Genomic DNA, 15,668 nt, shown 5'->3' on the forward strand with positions numbered 1-15,668 from the left:
TCAAAACCAAGAGCTTTCAACCAGATTCCTAAAAATGTGCTGACCAGAATCCAACTGAAATACTTATGAGAGAGAATCCTGGTTTTATTTTTTAAATTGAGAATATTCAAGCTACAAGTCATATCTAAAATGTATGGTTTCACTCGTAACTGTGCATTCAGCCCATAAAAGTACTGCCTCCTACACAAAAATGTATTCTTTTTTGGAGTGACGGAATATATTTTCAGCCCTTTGGATTAAGAGACTGTTTACAATTCAATACTAGTGTTATACACTTCTCCCACGGCTTACAGGCTTTTGTGTTTTTCTTGGATTCACCAGTATCAGAAGTCAATAATGCTGAAAAACCTTCCTACGTTTTTTGGCTAAAAGCCTGAGGCTGTTTTACTGCTTTCAACTAACACTGATCTTTTCCTACTCAGAGAAAACCTTTTTTAGATTATTTCTATTTTACTGATCACAAATGCCACTTCTTATTTTAGTGCCAGAAGGGAGAGTTCCAATGAGGATACCGAGCTGATTTTCAACATTTACCTGCTGCTGTCAGGCACTTTGTCAGAACACAGTCAAAATTGTTTATTTGAGCCTGAAACCCATAGAAAAGGGTTTCCAGCAAAAATGACAGTAAGGGCATTGAGTTGGCAAGGACTCTTCCTGTCATTGTTGCTGTTCTCCATTACCCAACAAAGGCTTTCCTGGTTGCTAAGCCTACCTCTCCTGTATCCAGATGCCTAGTTATTTTGGTGCTAAGCTGTTGGCACAATTCTGGCTTAATGAGCTGTCTTGTGAATGTGTACAACACCACTCTTGGGCAAAAGCAGAGATACACAGTACTACATTTGAGGTATGAAAAATAACTACTGTTTTTGTGTTTTTTTTTTCTTAATTCAAGGCCTAGGAAGACTAAATTAGCATTTCTGACCTTTACAATAGTTTCATATAGTGCTGGATCTCAGCACTAACAGGAACTGTTTTATCTGCACTTATCCATGTTTCAGCGGGATGAAACGGAATTGTTCACTAACCTGTAGTGCTCACCATGTACTTCCACTTCACCACGTATGTGTCTCCTTCATGGAACTGTCCTATGCTTTGTTTAGGCAGTCTACTATAATCAAACTCCAGGATGTGCCAGACATCCACAGATGCAGTGATAATTTCAAACTGCCTCCCATCTTCTCCTTCTACAAGTCCATAGCCCCGGCCAATATTCATTCCATCCAGAACTGTGCCTACAGCAGTTTGAGGCACAGGTACCATTAGCATGACATCATATGGTTTAGAATCAGATTTGGATTCTTCCTGTGAGAAAACACAGAACAGATTTCTTTGAGCATAGCCTTTCCCCCCTTCCCATACCACACAGCTCCACTGAATATTTTGACTCCTGCATATTTCAGTGCTTTCTATCTTGTCATCACCTGATGCCTTGTCAAAGCCACCTTGTCAGTCTTCACTGACTTGCTCAGCACTAATAAAAAACACTTCTGTGGCTTCACACTATAGCTGGTGATGTTCTGACCCTAAGGTCAAAGCCCGCAAGACAAAGAAAGTGCTCTGCATCCTTAAGAACAAGCTTCCCTGGCTTCCATCCCAGCTAGGCCATCTAGTTTGAAATACCTAGCATGCTTATTAAATGCACCTTCTGGTGAAGGGATTCACTAGAATTCTTCTCATTGAGTTTCTTCAGCTCTGTCCAATCAAGGAATTTTTCTTTGAACAGTATGGTCTCATTATGTTCTGTTAGCCTGCCAAACACGGCCCAATCTGGACGTCCTTGTCCCTTTCTGTACAAGGCAATAAAAGAAAAAGAATAAATTTAACACTGAAAGAAGGGAAATAAACCAATGTTTCTGATATAAGACTAAACTTGAATTTTGGTACCTGGGTATGAGGGGATTACATTCTCCTGGGTCCAGAGGATTTATGTCACAATTTGAGTAGTCGAAGGTGCCATTCCACAAGTGTTTTGCCAGCTGGAATGCTACTTTTCTTTGTGCTAAAGTAACTTCCTTTCCATGCCAGACATACACTTCACTGCCAAAATCAAATACGAGCACCTGAAAAACAAATAAAAAAAAACAAAACAAAAAAATCATTTCAGTAACGCACCATCAAGTTAGGTAATGCCCTGATCCTCCAGTTTCCGGGTGCCACAAACTGACAGTGTATTTAACTCAAGCTCCTCCAAATATCAGAGTACCTACAGTGATACTAACAGCTAACATTATAATGAAAGTAAGGCCGGGGCGGTGGTGTGCACCATGGCAGTTAGAAATTGAGAATGACTGGAACTAGGTATTGGGGATGCTATGAGGTGTATCCTTAGGTAGTAGCTAAGTTGCCAGCAGACCAGAGAGCTGTGGCTATGCAAGAACTGATTCTATTCTATGACCAAATGCTATCTGACTACAGCAACTTTCCCTGCGGTTTACAGCTACACTTTTCCTGCAACGGGAATGCTGATAGAACATACAGCCTGGGTAACTGGCTCAGCCAATAGGCAGCAACATCAGTACATTCAATAAAATGCTTCTTGTCTTTATTTCTGCTCTGAGTTGTACTTAGGTGAATGCTGCCAAAGTGCGACTTGTTTTGTACTTCATGACTTCAGAGTGAAAGGAGCCACTGTTGACAAAAAGATTAACATTTCCTAGAACAGTATTTCACTTTAAAGATATGATCAGATTTTTGCAGACCCGCAGCAAGCTCTAGACAACAATATATTCAGAAGCTTTTCCCAAACACAGAGGAGCCCATTTTCAGCGAACATCTCTATGAGCATTTGCAGTCATATCAGCTGTCTGTTCCTGCACCACAGGAGCAGTAAGTGGCACAATACCTCTTTTGGTTGTAGCAGGGTACATTTTGGCATCTTTCCCCAGTAGTCATCTTCAGGAATGAGTTTATCTTCTACAAGACGGTAAATGCAATTAGTTTCTATTATGGCAGCTTCATACATTTCATCCTCTTCAGGTCTTCCAGCAGCTTAAGGAAAAGTTTGTCCAAAATAATTAATTTTTTTTGTAGAGAGAACCAACTCAATTATTTTACTGTGATAAAACATGACATAATGTAAACATGAGAATGCTTACACTGGTAATTTGCTTGGCCACCAAGGAGCTTCCAGAAGTCTTTGGCTGCATGGGTATGGGTGTTTATTCCTTCTTCTATAGTCTGTATATAAGAAGCTCTACAGCCAAGTTCCCTCTTTGTCTGAATCAAAGTTGCAAGTTCTGAAGCCTGAAAGATTAACAGTTATCTGGACAGGGTTGCATAAGTCTTAAGCATACGTGTGCATATGGCGTTCAGAGAGAAGGCAAAAGTAGATATTTGGCTGCACCAGATAAGAGATACACCAAATAAACAGATACTAGAGAAAAAGTTACAGAAATACATTCATTCTTTCATTTGCCTTAAAACAAGGCTTGATCTTAAAAAGAATAGGAATAAAAAGGACATCCTGCAATACAGACTATTTTTTGTTTGCGTGCAAATCCATTTCCTGAGGATATCCTTTTTTCTCTCACAGATTTGCAACCTACACATGTCTATGTCAGCTTTAATTCAGTGCACAGTGCTAAAACATATTTACAGGAAACTTGCATATCTACCCATTGCTGACTTTCAGCTGCATACAACCTTACAAGACAAGTGGCACCAAGGCTCAGTTACATCAAAGAGGTTTATGCTGAGACAGATCTAAAAAAAAATAAAAATAAAAATAAACTAGTACTAACCTTTGCTTTTTCAATGACATTTGCAAACTCTCCTACCCATAAGAAACAGAGATGTGGAGTTAACAATAGGAAACAGTCTCCACTGTTCAGTGATGAGGCCCTTGGTTCAACTAATCTTGTTTGAACATGTCTTCTTCCTAAACATAAACCAAAGCTAATTATATTCCCATAAATACCACCATCAAATGCCAAGATGTAATCATTTTGAATGAAAGACAAACAATCCCCGCACAGTTATCAAAATACATGGAAAAAGTCTGTTAAATAAGAATGAAAGAATATAATGGTGGAAGTAGGATTTACTTACAGGAAGCAAAATTTGTTGCTTCCTATCAGCTAATATTTCTATTATTTCCCATTCTTGCTTTAACAACTTTGTGTCCTTCTGGAAAGAAATCAATTAAGGAGATGGCAGAGAAACAGCCCAATTCTAGAATCACTTACATGCACTCAAGAAGGCATGGCACAGTCTGTAGTCAGTAAAAATGTTTTCTGAGTTTTTGCCCAAGTAGTTATTATTTTGAAGAATCAGATACATTACTATGATACAGAATCATAGAATGGCCTGGGTTGTAAAGGACCACAATGATAGTCTAGTTTCAACCCCCTGCTATGTGCAGGGTCACCAACCACCAGACCAGACTGCCCTTTTTCCAGGCACCGGTGATCTCACCCAACAGCCACGATTTTTCAAATATGTTGGAGAGTGGCTCAGCAACCACATCAGCCATCTCTCTCAGAACCCTGGGATGCATATCATCTGGCCCCATGGATTTATATAAATTCAGTTTCATGAGGAGGTCTCAGACTTGTTCCACTGTTACAGTGGGATGGAGTCTGCTCCTCTGACCCACACCTAGAGCTTCAGGGTCCTGGCAAACATGGGGAGCCTGATCACTAGTGAAGACTGAGGGAAAGCACCTCAGTTTTTTCCATGTCTGAGGAAGCCAGTTCTCCATCCTCATTTACCAGAGGGGGAACACTCTCCTTGGTCTGTCTCCTTCTGTTTACGTAGGACCCCTTCGTGTTATTTTTCACATCCCTTGCCAAGTTCAGCTCCATCTGTGCCTTGGCTTTCCTGATCTTATCCCTATACATGCAGACAACGTCCCTATATTCCTCCCAGGCTACTACACAGCCTTGCTTCTACTTGTAGTACATTCCTCTCTTTTCCCCCAGTTTAAGCTGCAGGTCCTTGCTCAGCCATGCCAGTTGCCTGCCTGCTCTGTTCAACTTCTTCTGCATGTGGAGGAAGTGGAAGGAAGTGGAGCAAGAACACATCAAGGCATTTCCAAGCTATGCTAAATACTAAAAGAACTAGAAGACAGTTCAAAAATTTCCACACGAGAAGGCTACAATTCCTGAAACATTCTGTTTTCTCCTTAGAAACCACACATCAGTGATGAATATGCAAACCTATTTGAAAGGATTTTCATTTGTTGCACAGTTCTCACTATTCTCAGCTTTTAGGCATAAACCTTGAGCTGCGCACCTCCTAGAAACTAAGCATTCAGCCATAACAGCAACTCCCACCTACTGCAATCAGCTTAATATACACAATGAATGCAGTTCTAGCATACCTTTAATTTGCAGCAGCATTAACTTCTTGTATGGCACAGCACTGTTGTTAGAATTTTGCTCTGTTAGGTTAACACTCCGCAGACTAACGTTGCTGAAGTTCTCCTTGCTTGCCAAACCAGCAAGTGCTACTTCTGAGAAATTTGAGTTTGCAGACACTTGTACGTTAAAAAACAAACAAACCAAAACAAAGTTGGATAAAAAACACACGCAAATGAGGATAAATTATATTCAAATAGCTTCAGTTATTGCATTAAAAAAATGTTTCCTCAAATGTTTGCAATTTTCCCCTCCTCAACAGCAACAGCAAAAACAGGCTGAACTTAGATTAACTGCTACCCTAAAAGCTTTGTGAGTTTACCAGTACCTAAGTTTCTAGATATCATCATCGACTACACAATTTGCATTGGAATTATAAACTTCAGTAGACACACCAGCGTTAGTATTATCTGGTGTGTTACGAAGTATTGTGTAGATCCTTAATGCCATAAACATGATTAATTATGAAAGAGACCCAAGCAGTCAACGCTAATGAACTGAAATTCACTTCAGATTTGTCTCAGCCAGTGTGATACAACAGCAACCTGCATTTCAAAGTCCTATTCATTTTTTACTGTACAGTTCAAGCCTTAAATGCTTTGCCACTTTTGCTTATTTCTCTACTAAAGACAAAGCAGTTTATGAATTTATAATTCATGGAAATGCTTCCCATCAAATGCAGTAAAATATTAGACACACAATTAGTCTTTCATCAATACAGGCAATACTTAAGAGATGACCTCCCTTTATTCAAACATAATAAAGAAAACTTATACCCCAAATGTTAGAAGTGGCTTGACTAACCTTTGAGTAAATTTTACAGTAATTTATCTTGCTGTCAAGTCTGGTTACCAGGAGAAAGCGCTGTCATAAGCAAAACACAAAGCCCTGCTACAGAGCACAGATCCTTTATTGAAATTAACCTGGGTAGTTCCAGGTTGAGAAAAACCAAGGACCCAAAACTGAGGCTAGTACTCCTGAACATTTATCTATTCTTCCCAGCTCCCTCCAGCCCCTGTAGCATATTGCTAGATTTGCTTTGCTTAATCTCCTGTCCTCACTTGCAAGTACAACTACTCTACCTCTGCACAAGGTGAGTGCTAACAATAAATAAATACACAGAGGAAGAGGCTGCAGGTAGCGTTCACTGAGGAAGTCAAGTGAGCTCTTTTTTCCAAGCCTCCTTGACCAATCTACATTCAGTCTTATACCTTAACCAATCTGTGGTCTCTTGGAGAATATATTATATTCCTTCAGTTGTGGTTTTTGCTTTTTGTTTAGTTTTGGTTTCAATTAAATTAGCAAGACAGTGGCTTCCACAAACCACCTTGTTAACTTACTTTTTTCTACTTTCATTCGCTTTGATTCCATGAAAGCAACATTCAGTCTTTGTTCAGTGTACTCATGAAGAATATCTTCTCTTGCTGCCAGCATTTTCAGGGGGTTTCTGGAGGACTGAACCCTGCGCATAGGCCTTACTGCACGTTTGTGCTCTGCTACAGAGGATATTAACCTGAAAAAACAAGCAGTGTTTAAAATTATCGTTTGATAATTGATGAATCGTAAGAGTTTAATGACAAGAGATTTGCTTGATTTGGGGTATGACATTTGTGAGGAAACCAGAAGTAGTTCACTGATCCAGGCAGAAGGCTGGATTTAGAAAAACGTAGTAGAAACAGACATGCCCAGTATAACACTATCTACAAGATAACTTAAAGCCGAACATTTTGACCACCATTCCTATTTCTGCATTCCAAGCAGTGAAAAGAGTAATTCTTACTTTGGTGCATAAGGATCAAAGATGGCATCAAAGTCCTCATCAAGGTCCAAAGGCACCGAGGAGGAAGGGAAATCCACATGGCGGTAAAATTTGGAAAATGTTTCATCATCATCCAACTTCATCACTTCTTTCACAGATTTTCCTGTAACTGTCAGCACTGTCTCTTGCATTCCAGCAACTGTAGGAAAAAACAAAACAAAACAAAAAAACAGCCCATCCAATAAGTAAGTAATCATGCTAGATTCTAACTCAATAAGAGGTAAATATGACTTGCTGTGGTTTTAGTTTGGTTCTTATTGACTAATGGAATTTGAAGGAAACACAATAGAAGTGTCTCTTGGAAAATAAGTAATTAAAAAAGAGCATACCTGTTACTCATATAACAATAATTCCTGTTAAAAAATGGTTGGGAAATATGGCCAAAACAAAATTAGACGCTATTAAAAATGAGTTATAGTTATATATATAGTTATATACCTAATCGTTAGGTAGGAGGATATGTGCATTTTATGGTCTTGTTTATTCTGCTTTGCCTCCAACCAAATAACTCCTTCCCTTCCAAAGATCTACCGGAGCCACAAGTAAAAAAATCTCGAGATTACTGAGTCTAAAGCAATAATTACACTGTGCTACTGCCTCTGCTTGTGAAATGTGAATACATTTATTTTTGCTATTTGAAACTCTACCATTCACAAAAGAATTTTTGTCTTTACAACACTGAAGACTAATATATGAGATGGAGACAGTCGGAGAGCTCTAAACAGCTTCCTGTATGGCCAACCTGTACAAGAAAGCTGTATGAACTGCTACAGAAAGCTTGTTTTCAAAAAAGTAGGAAAGTGAATAACTGTGCTTGAGCACAGTTCAAATAAGATCAGTAAGTTCAACAACATTTAAAGTTGTCTCATTGTATACCTTCAGTATGGTCCAGAGTGACATAAACACATGGATTTAAAGAATTTTGCTCACAACAAGAATGCGTGCATCATGTGTGGAGGAATAATAAAGGGTGGTTTTTGGTTTGCTTTTTTTTTTTTTTTTTTTTCAGTTGTGATTTCTTTTGCTGTATATATGTAACGTAACAGCATAAGGACTAAGGACTAGAAGTACTTTAAGTGATTTAGTGAAGTCAGAATGAATACATTGCCTTCTTTGGTAATTACTGACCTTTGTTATTCAGCCTTCCCAAGAACGACTCCAGCTTGTCGAGCTTCATATCTGATTCCAATTGCATATCAGGCCTAGCTTCAATTTCTAAGTAAAAGAGAAAGCAGAACTCGTTTAGTGATAGGAAGTTAAAAAAAAGAAATAAAAAAATCCTGGACTTATTTCAGCCATGTCTATTCCTTACCTTCCAAAGGCTTTGTAACTGGAGTGGTAGACTTCTGCCTGTTACCGTAAGGGGATGCTACTGGTGTTAGTGCACTTGGAGAAGCTAGGCCTGCATAAGAACAGAGAATATCAAAAACACCATCCCATGTTATCCCACATCTCCTACAGTGATGACGGGACGTGAGTTATTTATGGAAAGCAGATGGGCCTCACTATTTCCTATGGTCCCTCATCCTACTGTAGCCTCCACAACTGCTGTATCAGGGATGTCAGAGCGCGCTCTTTTGAAGCGTCACTTGGTTTACATTTTTGGCTCAAGTTCTACTCCAGGCTACGTGTGAGAAATACACAATGCTTTTGCTTGAAACAAACAGAAATAGCAGTGAAACCTTCCAGACCTTGGTGTGGTGTCTCCTGTCCCCTTTTTAATCAAAACCCAGTCTTAATAGATCTAGCAGAATGCATCTGACTTGTGAATACAGTCTGTAGATTAAATAGTAATTTTGGGGCATGGTTGTTTTTTTCTGTGTGTGATTGAGGGGCTTTTTGTTTTGTTTTGTTTTTGTTTTTAGTTTTTTGTCTTTTTTCCACATAAAGAGATGTGGCAATGGATGCCCTCACCATGTAAAGCAATCTATCCACTGAATTTGTACTGTCCTCCCTTCTTTTCAGAAGTTATCATGAAACTTATTTTATCATGAACTCAGAAGATAAAAATGAATGCTTTGTTCTTTTGATATGAATCCACTGACGCGGTAAAAGAAATGGCACACTATCAATTTAGTGTTTTTGATTAGGTGGAAAAGCATATTGTATCAAATAATTCTGTCTATTAACCATTGCTGCCTAGATTTTCAGTGATGGGGGGAAATGATACTTTAAGCCTTCCTCTAATGCCTCTTTTTCACCTAGCCATAGGTGAACACTCTGTAATAAATTTCAATCCTTAGTTGTTTTGATCAGATAAACTATTGCTTTACGGAGAGAATATACACTATGTTTTCACTGCCTTTAATTCAAATCCTAACAAGTCTTAACTGCTAAACACCAAGATAGATTTATTATATAATGCAGTAGCTTTTCCACAAACATTGTTTTTCCCTTTTTCCTGAGATTCAATTTTCCATCAAGTCAGTTTGTAATGCCTTCAGCAAGACATATTTGAGAGGACACAGTTTTTAAGCAGTTCTAACAGGACTTAATCCACAAGACTACAAGATCTACTTCATGTGTTAGTCAGGATTCCAAATTCCAATTAAGGAATTTAAAATTTCGAGCTGTAAGAATCAATTAAAATACAGCATCTGTGCACATGTATATAACAAGGATCTAATTTTGCAGTGCTTTCTCATCATCCCTTAAATTAAAAACCCATCATGATAATTTCTTCTTCTTGGCAACAAAAATAGCACACATCTGCATAAAATCTCATTTGGGCTACTTTTATTGATGTCGCTGTCACAAGAATGCCTTTCTTCTCAACAAGACAGATCACAGCACCTAAAAAGATGCTTTCTGGGTATTTTTCATTTCCCATTAAGGGTGAACGTTATCACCTTCTTTTCCTTTCCAAAGACCGATTTTTTTTTTTTTTTTTTTTTTTTTTTTTTAAGTAAAATAAAATCTCAGCCAGCAGTCTGTGGGCAACTGACCACTTTTTCTCAGTGACCCGCCAAAATAGGTTAGTCTTGAAACAAACAGCAGTCAATTATCAAAGCAAAACAATGTAAGCAGCAGCTAGAATACTCTGCTAATAAATGAAATTCCTAATACAATCTGTTTGTTTGCCAACAGAATATGGTCTGGATTGCAAATGGAGTTGTTCCGTCTTGCAGTACTGCCTCCACTATGAATTTTGCCAGCTTCCTGTCACAGAACAGATTTTACTGTTCTCTGACAGGAGATCAGTTTAGGCACCTTCTTCCAAAACTATCACCTTCCCAGGCCCAGTGCATGAACAGCTGTGTTTCTACCATGGATAACCCTCACATATTTCTTTCTGTTTCTGGAGAATGGCTGTATCTGGAAACAGAGTCTGGCTGAATTCAAGAGATCCCAAAAATATCAGTATTGCTCCCATGTCATTTCTACTCCCAAATTCTATGCAAAAAAATATGTTCACTGATTTCTTCAGCCAAGTTGTTGTCCGAAACAGCAACCATAAAAATAACATGTGTTTCCTACATATTCCCAGTGACCCTCGGAGTGGGAAAAGTGCCAGCAACACCAAGATTTCACAACTTTTCCACAGAAATGCCACCTGGGTTTTTAAACAACAAATAAATAAGAAAGGATAATCCAACTGTGCCCTTTGGATTGCATCAGACAGGGAGATGAAGCACATGAATGTTGAAGTGACTGATGATCACCAGTCGGACAGATCCCTGTTATAACTGGAGGGTAGTGCAACAGGGCAGAACAAAGTGGATCAGTACTGAGAGCCACAAGAGCCTCAAGAGAATGGCCTTATGACTCCATATTCAGTTGAATATAAACAGTCTTCCTCTTGCTAAACATGGATACTGTTTCTGCTTAACTTTAGCCTGACTTTATTTTGACTAGACAGATAAGCAGTGGCTTGTTTATATTGGGATCATTTCATCACTGACCTTTTTTTACCATTCGACCAGCTACAGTGAACTGCGTGGAGTCATTTGCTGCGCCTTTTCCCCTGGACTTCCAGGCTTCTTCTCGAGCTGTGATCAGGTGTTTTCTTTCTTCTATAGTCATTTGAGTCTCCTGATTATCTGCTATCCTCTGCTTTTTCAGGGGGCAGAGAAAAAAAGGATGTTTAAAAATAAGTGAACCGATCAGGATATAGCAAAAGATTGGATCCCCTGCCCTCTGTAGAGACAGGAGGACTAACAAGCTACTGAAGGAAAGTCACAGATTCAGCTTAGTGATCCTGGCCCTGACAAGCCTCACTGTTTTGCTGCTTCGTTACACTGAGAAGATAAGGTTTCAATCTATGCATTTTGGCTTTTTATTGAAACTACCAGCCAAGGCAAAAGCATCCTCCTAAGCAAACCAAACCACTTACTCTGGATATTCTTCCAGATCTTGTTCTCTTCTAATGTTACTTGCTACACTACTGAGATCATGAATTGAACTTTCAACAGATGTTTTCAAGTGTAAATTTGCAGGGGGCACTGGGAATAACAATTAAGAAAATGTAACCTCAGTAGTTCATCATTTCAGAAAAAGTAACTCAATTTTCCAGGCAGGATTAGCAGTCTTCTTGCTCCAGAGGCTGCTCATTGTAGGCCCTACGTCAGCTTGCTCCTTTCAATATTCTTCCAATGACTGTGATCATTCCTTCCCCTGCCATCCCCCAAACTTATTTTGTGGAGGTCATCTTTAGGTTTCCTTGCCTTCTTTAGACAGTAGCACCCCACAGCTTGAGTGATTGAAAGCAGCCAAGAGCACTAAGCATCTTAGTGCCTTCCTAATACAAAGGACAGATGAAGGCACATTGAATTGGAAGGAATTTACATAATCAGCTATAGCCAGGTTTGGCTAAAGAAATATTGCTTCAATGCACTAAGCTTAAAAACGTAGCAACATTTCAGGATTATTCTGCATGGAAATCAAGTATGAAAGTTTTTTTAGTGCATGGGGCTGTCAGTACTAGAATTATTTTTAAGTTGTGTGCTGTTCGGCATTTTTCTTCACAAGTTAACTTAAGAACTGAAAAACACATGAAAATTAAAAGCTAGTGCTTTAGCATAGCATACTTCTAACTACATAGAATTTTAAATTAATAGGAATCTGAAAGCTTGTGAATATCAGGTAAACTCTCTTCTTGGGGTCAAGATGCAAGAAAAGGATATAAACCCAGTTGATCTTATTTATTTTCTTTAAATCAACAAGACTGAAGAAATCAGTCCAGGGTTACTACTCTGTATAGAACTATATAAGAACTATTCTGACTACAGGAGATGCAGTAAAGTAAGATTTTCTTACACCTTTCAGCATGTACTATTAATAACATGTATCAGTCAGAAGAACAAAGACAAATGCAATGACTGTACAAGGATTAGCATGGGCAAACTCTCCAGTGCTTCCTCTAGATCCAGGTAACCCTGCAGCCTTCTGCAGTAATGTTTGCTCCCAATTTACCAAGAGAACACAGTCACACTACAACTGCAGAGTCATGATAACCAGAGTAAAACACACTCCAAATTGTTACACAGAAATAACAAAATGGAATCTACTCAAGTATTTCCTCCTCTTCCGTAAAAGTCTCTGAATACTTTCAATAGAAACAGTGAAAGCAATCTCTACTTGCTTTCCTGAGTCTTTTCCCATTCCAATGCTGGAAGCACAGCCACCTCTGGGATGAGCAGCTAGTAGAAGAAAATGATAGTAACACACTACCAAAGATCTGGGCAGGAAATTAATATATCCCTAATGAATCCACAAGTGAAATTCCATACACAAAACAAGCACTTTTAACTTAGTGAATATGAAGAAGTTTTTGATTACAACATGTGGGGAAGCAAGGGAGAGACAAGAAGATGTAATCACATGGATTCTTTTATATGTTAGGTTTTTCCCCAACCTCTAACAATAGGAGGCTTAGTTTTAATTTCATCTTCAGAGAATATATTAAGTTTCAAAGTGTGCAGAGCCACTGGACATTCTGAAAGCACAAATCCAGAATGCATTTGCATTAATCACTGCACACACAAACTGTAAGAAAGATGATGACCAACTCTAGAGCAGTGTCAAAGAACAAAAGAGTACATAGCTCCAACAGCATAAATAAACTTTCTTTCAATAGAAGATTTCACGTTATTCCTTCGGGCAAAACATCCCTGGATTTCCTAGAAGTCGGACGGGTTGTGTATTACACAGGATTCAGAGTAATTTCGTGTCAGGACTCTCCCTAATGCAAAAAGACTCCCATCTTCCTTTATGAATGAACTGAAAACCAATGGTAAGCTGAATAGATAGTAAGCCATCCCTAGGCCATGTAACTTGCCATAATGATGCTGGTGAAAAACAAAAGCATATGCAGTGACTAAAAGGACAAACTATTTTCTCTAGCTGGAAAACTAGTATGAGCTAATAGAATTGTCCATAGAAATTTCATAACGTGCACACATGGTAATTAGTAGTAGTTTAAAAAGCTTTCACAACTGCCAAAGGGCAGCATTCCCAAAGAAGTGAGTTGGCTAATCCACATTCTGCTTGGGGGGAAAGTATTGTGAGAAATACAAAACTTGTCAGTCTTTAAAGTGCAAGTTTTAGTTCCAAGTGGGGAAATAAATAACTACATGAAGATATAAAATAAAGATCTCAAATGCATAAATGTGACCTTTTGGTAAAATAAAGAGCCCATTCTAATTTGTACTGAAAGATACATCTCTGTTTTCATTGATGTCTCTTCTGTCAGACAAATGATAAAACCCTAAAATCAAGTGAAAATACAAAAAAGGTCAGAAGAACTGGCATCCACCAACAAGAAATAACTGGGACAGGAGATGCTCCATGCATAAGTACAGATTTTTTCTAATTTAAAAAATAAAATTCAAACAACCAACCAAATTAAATAAAATTTAAACAATAAAATTGTCCAACCAAAATGGACAATAGACAGCACTGATAAATCGTTACATGGGGACAACATTTAGAAGAAAGCAGAACTGAAGCACATAAGCACACAGGCCACATAAGGTGTGTTTTGTTCCAGACAATCATGGCAAGATTGCTGTAAGACAATCAATAAAGAATCAAAACACAGTTGCATAATTAATGCCATTCCACATGGCATTATGGAAAACAGGTTTAATCAAAATGGTAAGTTTGATGAGATCAAGTATGATTAAATATGTTAACAGTTACTTCTGATTTCTTTAATATATTTGACTTAATCACAGATGACATTCTGAGCTTTTTTTGGGGCGCTATAAAAATGCAGCTCACTAGGTAACTGACAGAAAAAATATTCTGAACAAAAAACAGTCATGCAGCAATCTGAATCACCCCAACCCTGACTGAGATTATTTCGTGCAGGTGGAAAAAAACCTGCAGTTCTGCCGAGAACCACCTCAGGAAAACACCAACATACAGAGAGGACAGAGAGCTGGGTAATCATGAAGAAGAAGTAATCACAAACATTTTTAAAAAGGCTATAAGAAAAAAAAAAAACAAAAAAAAAAAACTGGAAAATCAGGCTTCTAAGAGCTATATCAGTTGAAAAAAGAATTAATTAAAAAAAAAAAAAAAAGGAAAAAAAAACAGGCCAATTAGAAATACAGAAAAAGAAAAAATTCCCCTGGAACAGTAGTTCTGAATTAACTGAAAAAGGGATGACTTACACAGGTAGCTAAGAGCCGGTATAATCTGTCATTACTTGTATAAACAAGAAGCTGAGGAGAGGAGGAAGATGGTGATATTGGAATCTTTATTGAAATAGCTCATCCATTCCTATAATTTCTACACATGTCTATCTGGGACATTGATAGCTTTGGAAGCTTTTCTTGCCCACTGCTTGTGAGGCTAGCTGATGTAGTCTCTTCTAGCAAGGTAACACGTTTCTTGAGAGTATGCATTGGCACTCCACTGCACTTGTAGCACCAATTTGGGCTAAGGAAGGGATCACATCTAGGCAATGTTCTATTTTGTTTCGTTTTTAATATGCAAGAAATACATGAATTGACAGTTTTCTATGTTGAGGATCATGATGGCCCCTAGATGTAGGAGTCTAAAACCAAGAATGAATGCTAAAAATGAGTTTTTCAAAGTGAGGATCCACTTAAAACCAGTGTCGTGAACTATTTAAAGAGATATTCCAAAATGTATCTGTCTTACAACACAGATAATTTCTCCAGTTTGGGGCAACTGTTCCTCTTTTAGGGCAGCTGAGATGAACAGCAATTGAAGGACCTCCCCTCTCCCCTGATGACTGCAGAGATATCAGGGTTATTAAGTTAGAAGATAAATTTACGTTGTCAATATATAAAGTGAGTGAACTCTCACAAAAGAATAAATAGGTTATCTTAAGTGAAACAGTAATAAAATTGTACTAAATCCAGAACTTAAAGAGAGAAGCCAAACCCAGTGACTTTCAGTTGATAGCCCCAAACCTACTTTTTAATTAAAAAGTTCAGAGTAAAAGATAATCCTCAGAAACTGGCCTGAAAGTGAACGTGGGAATGGTACATGTCAGTAGTCAAAATATTCGAACATAGTTA

The 15,668-nt window shown here is 38.2% G+C and overlaps 2 protein-coding genes across 27 annotated transcripts in view; one reads left to right on the forward strand and one right to left on the reverse strand.

Annotated features, from left to right (window-relative positions):
- Positions 1 to 15,668, forward strand: part of ZNF438 (zinc finger protein 438) — a 128,007-nt gene that overhangs the window by 104,644 nt on the left and 7,695 nt on the right. The gene's annotated exons all lie outside the window — the stretch shown is intronic.
- Positions 1 to 15,668, reverse strand: part of SVIL (supervillin) — a 130,598-nt gene that overhangs the window by 11,971 nt on the left and 102,959 nt on the right. For 23 of the 26 annotated variants that reach the window (XM_085227142.1, XM_085227141.1, XM_085227134.1 and 20 more), the window contains 12 exons: positions 11,079 to 11,229; positions 8,489 to 8,578; positions 8,305 to 8,391; positions 7,138 to 7,315; positions 6,698 to 6,870; positions 5,321 to 5,476; positions 3,741 to 3,877; positions 3,096 to 3,243; positions 2,843 to 2,988; positions 1,885 to 2,060; positions 1,643 to 1,787; positions 1,026 to 1,302 (listed from right to left, as the gene is read on the reverse strand). In XM_085227142.1, the coding sequence (XP_085083268.1) occupies positions 1,026 to 1,302; positions 1,643 to 1,787; positions 1,885 to 2,060; positions 2,843 to 2,988; positions 3,096 to 3,243; positions 3,741 to 3,877; positions 5,321 to 5,476; positions 6,698 to 6,870; positions 7,138 to 7,315; positions 8,305 to 8,391; positions 8,489 to 8,578; positions 11,079 to 11,229 (1,864 nt within the window). The remainder of the gene's footprint in view (positions 1 to 1,025; positions 1,303 to 1,642; positions 1,788 to 1,884; positions 2,061 to 2,842; positions 2,989 to 3,095; positions 3,244 to 3,740; positions 3,878 to 5,320; positions 5,477 to 6,697; positions 6,871 to 7,137; positions 7,316 to 8,304; positions 8,392 to 8,488; positions 8,579 to 11,078; positions 11,230 to 15,668) is intronic. The other 3 variants (XM_085227135.1, XM_085227132.1, XM_085227126.1) reach the window with 1 other exon arrangement.

Source organism: Meleagris gallopavo, chromosome 6, assembly GCF_905368555.1.
Source record: "Meleagris gallopavo chromosome 6, MGAL_WU_HG_1.1, whole genome shotgun sequence".
In the NCBI taxonomy this organism is placed as follows: Eukaryota; Metazoa; Chordata; class Aves; order Galliformes; family Phasianidae; genus Meleagris; species Meleagris gallopavo.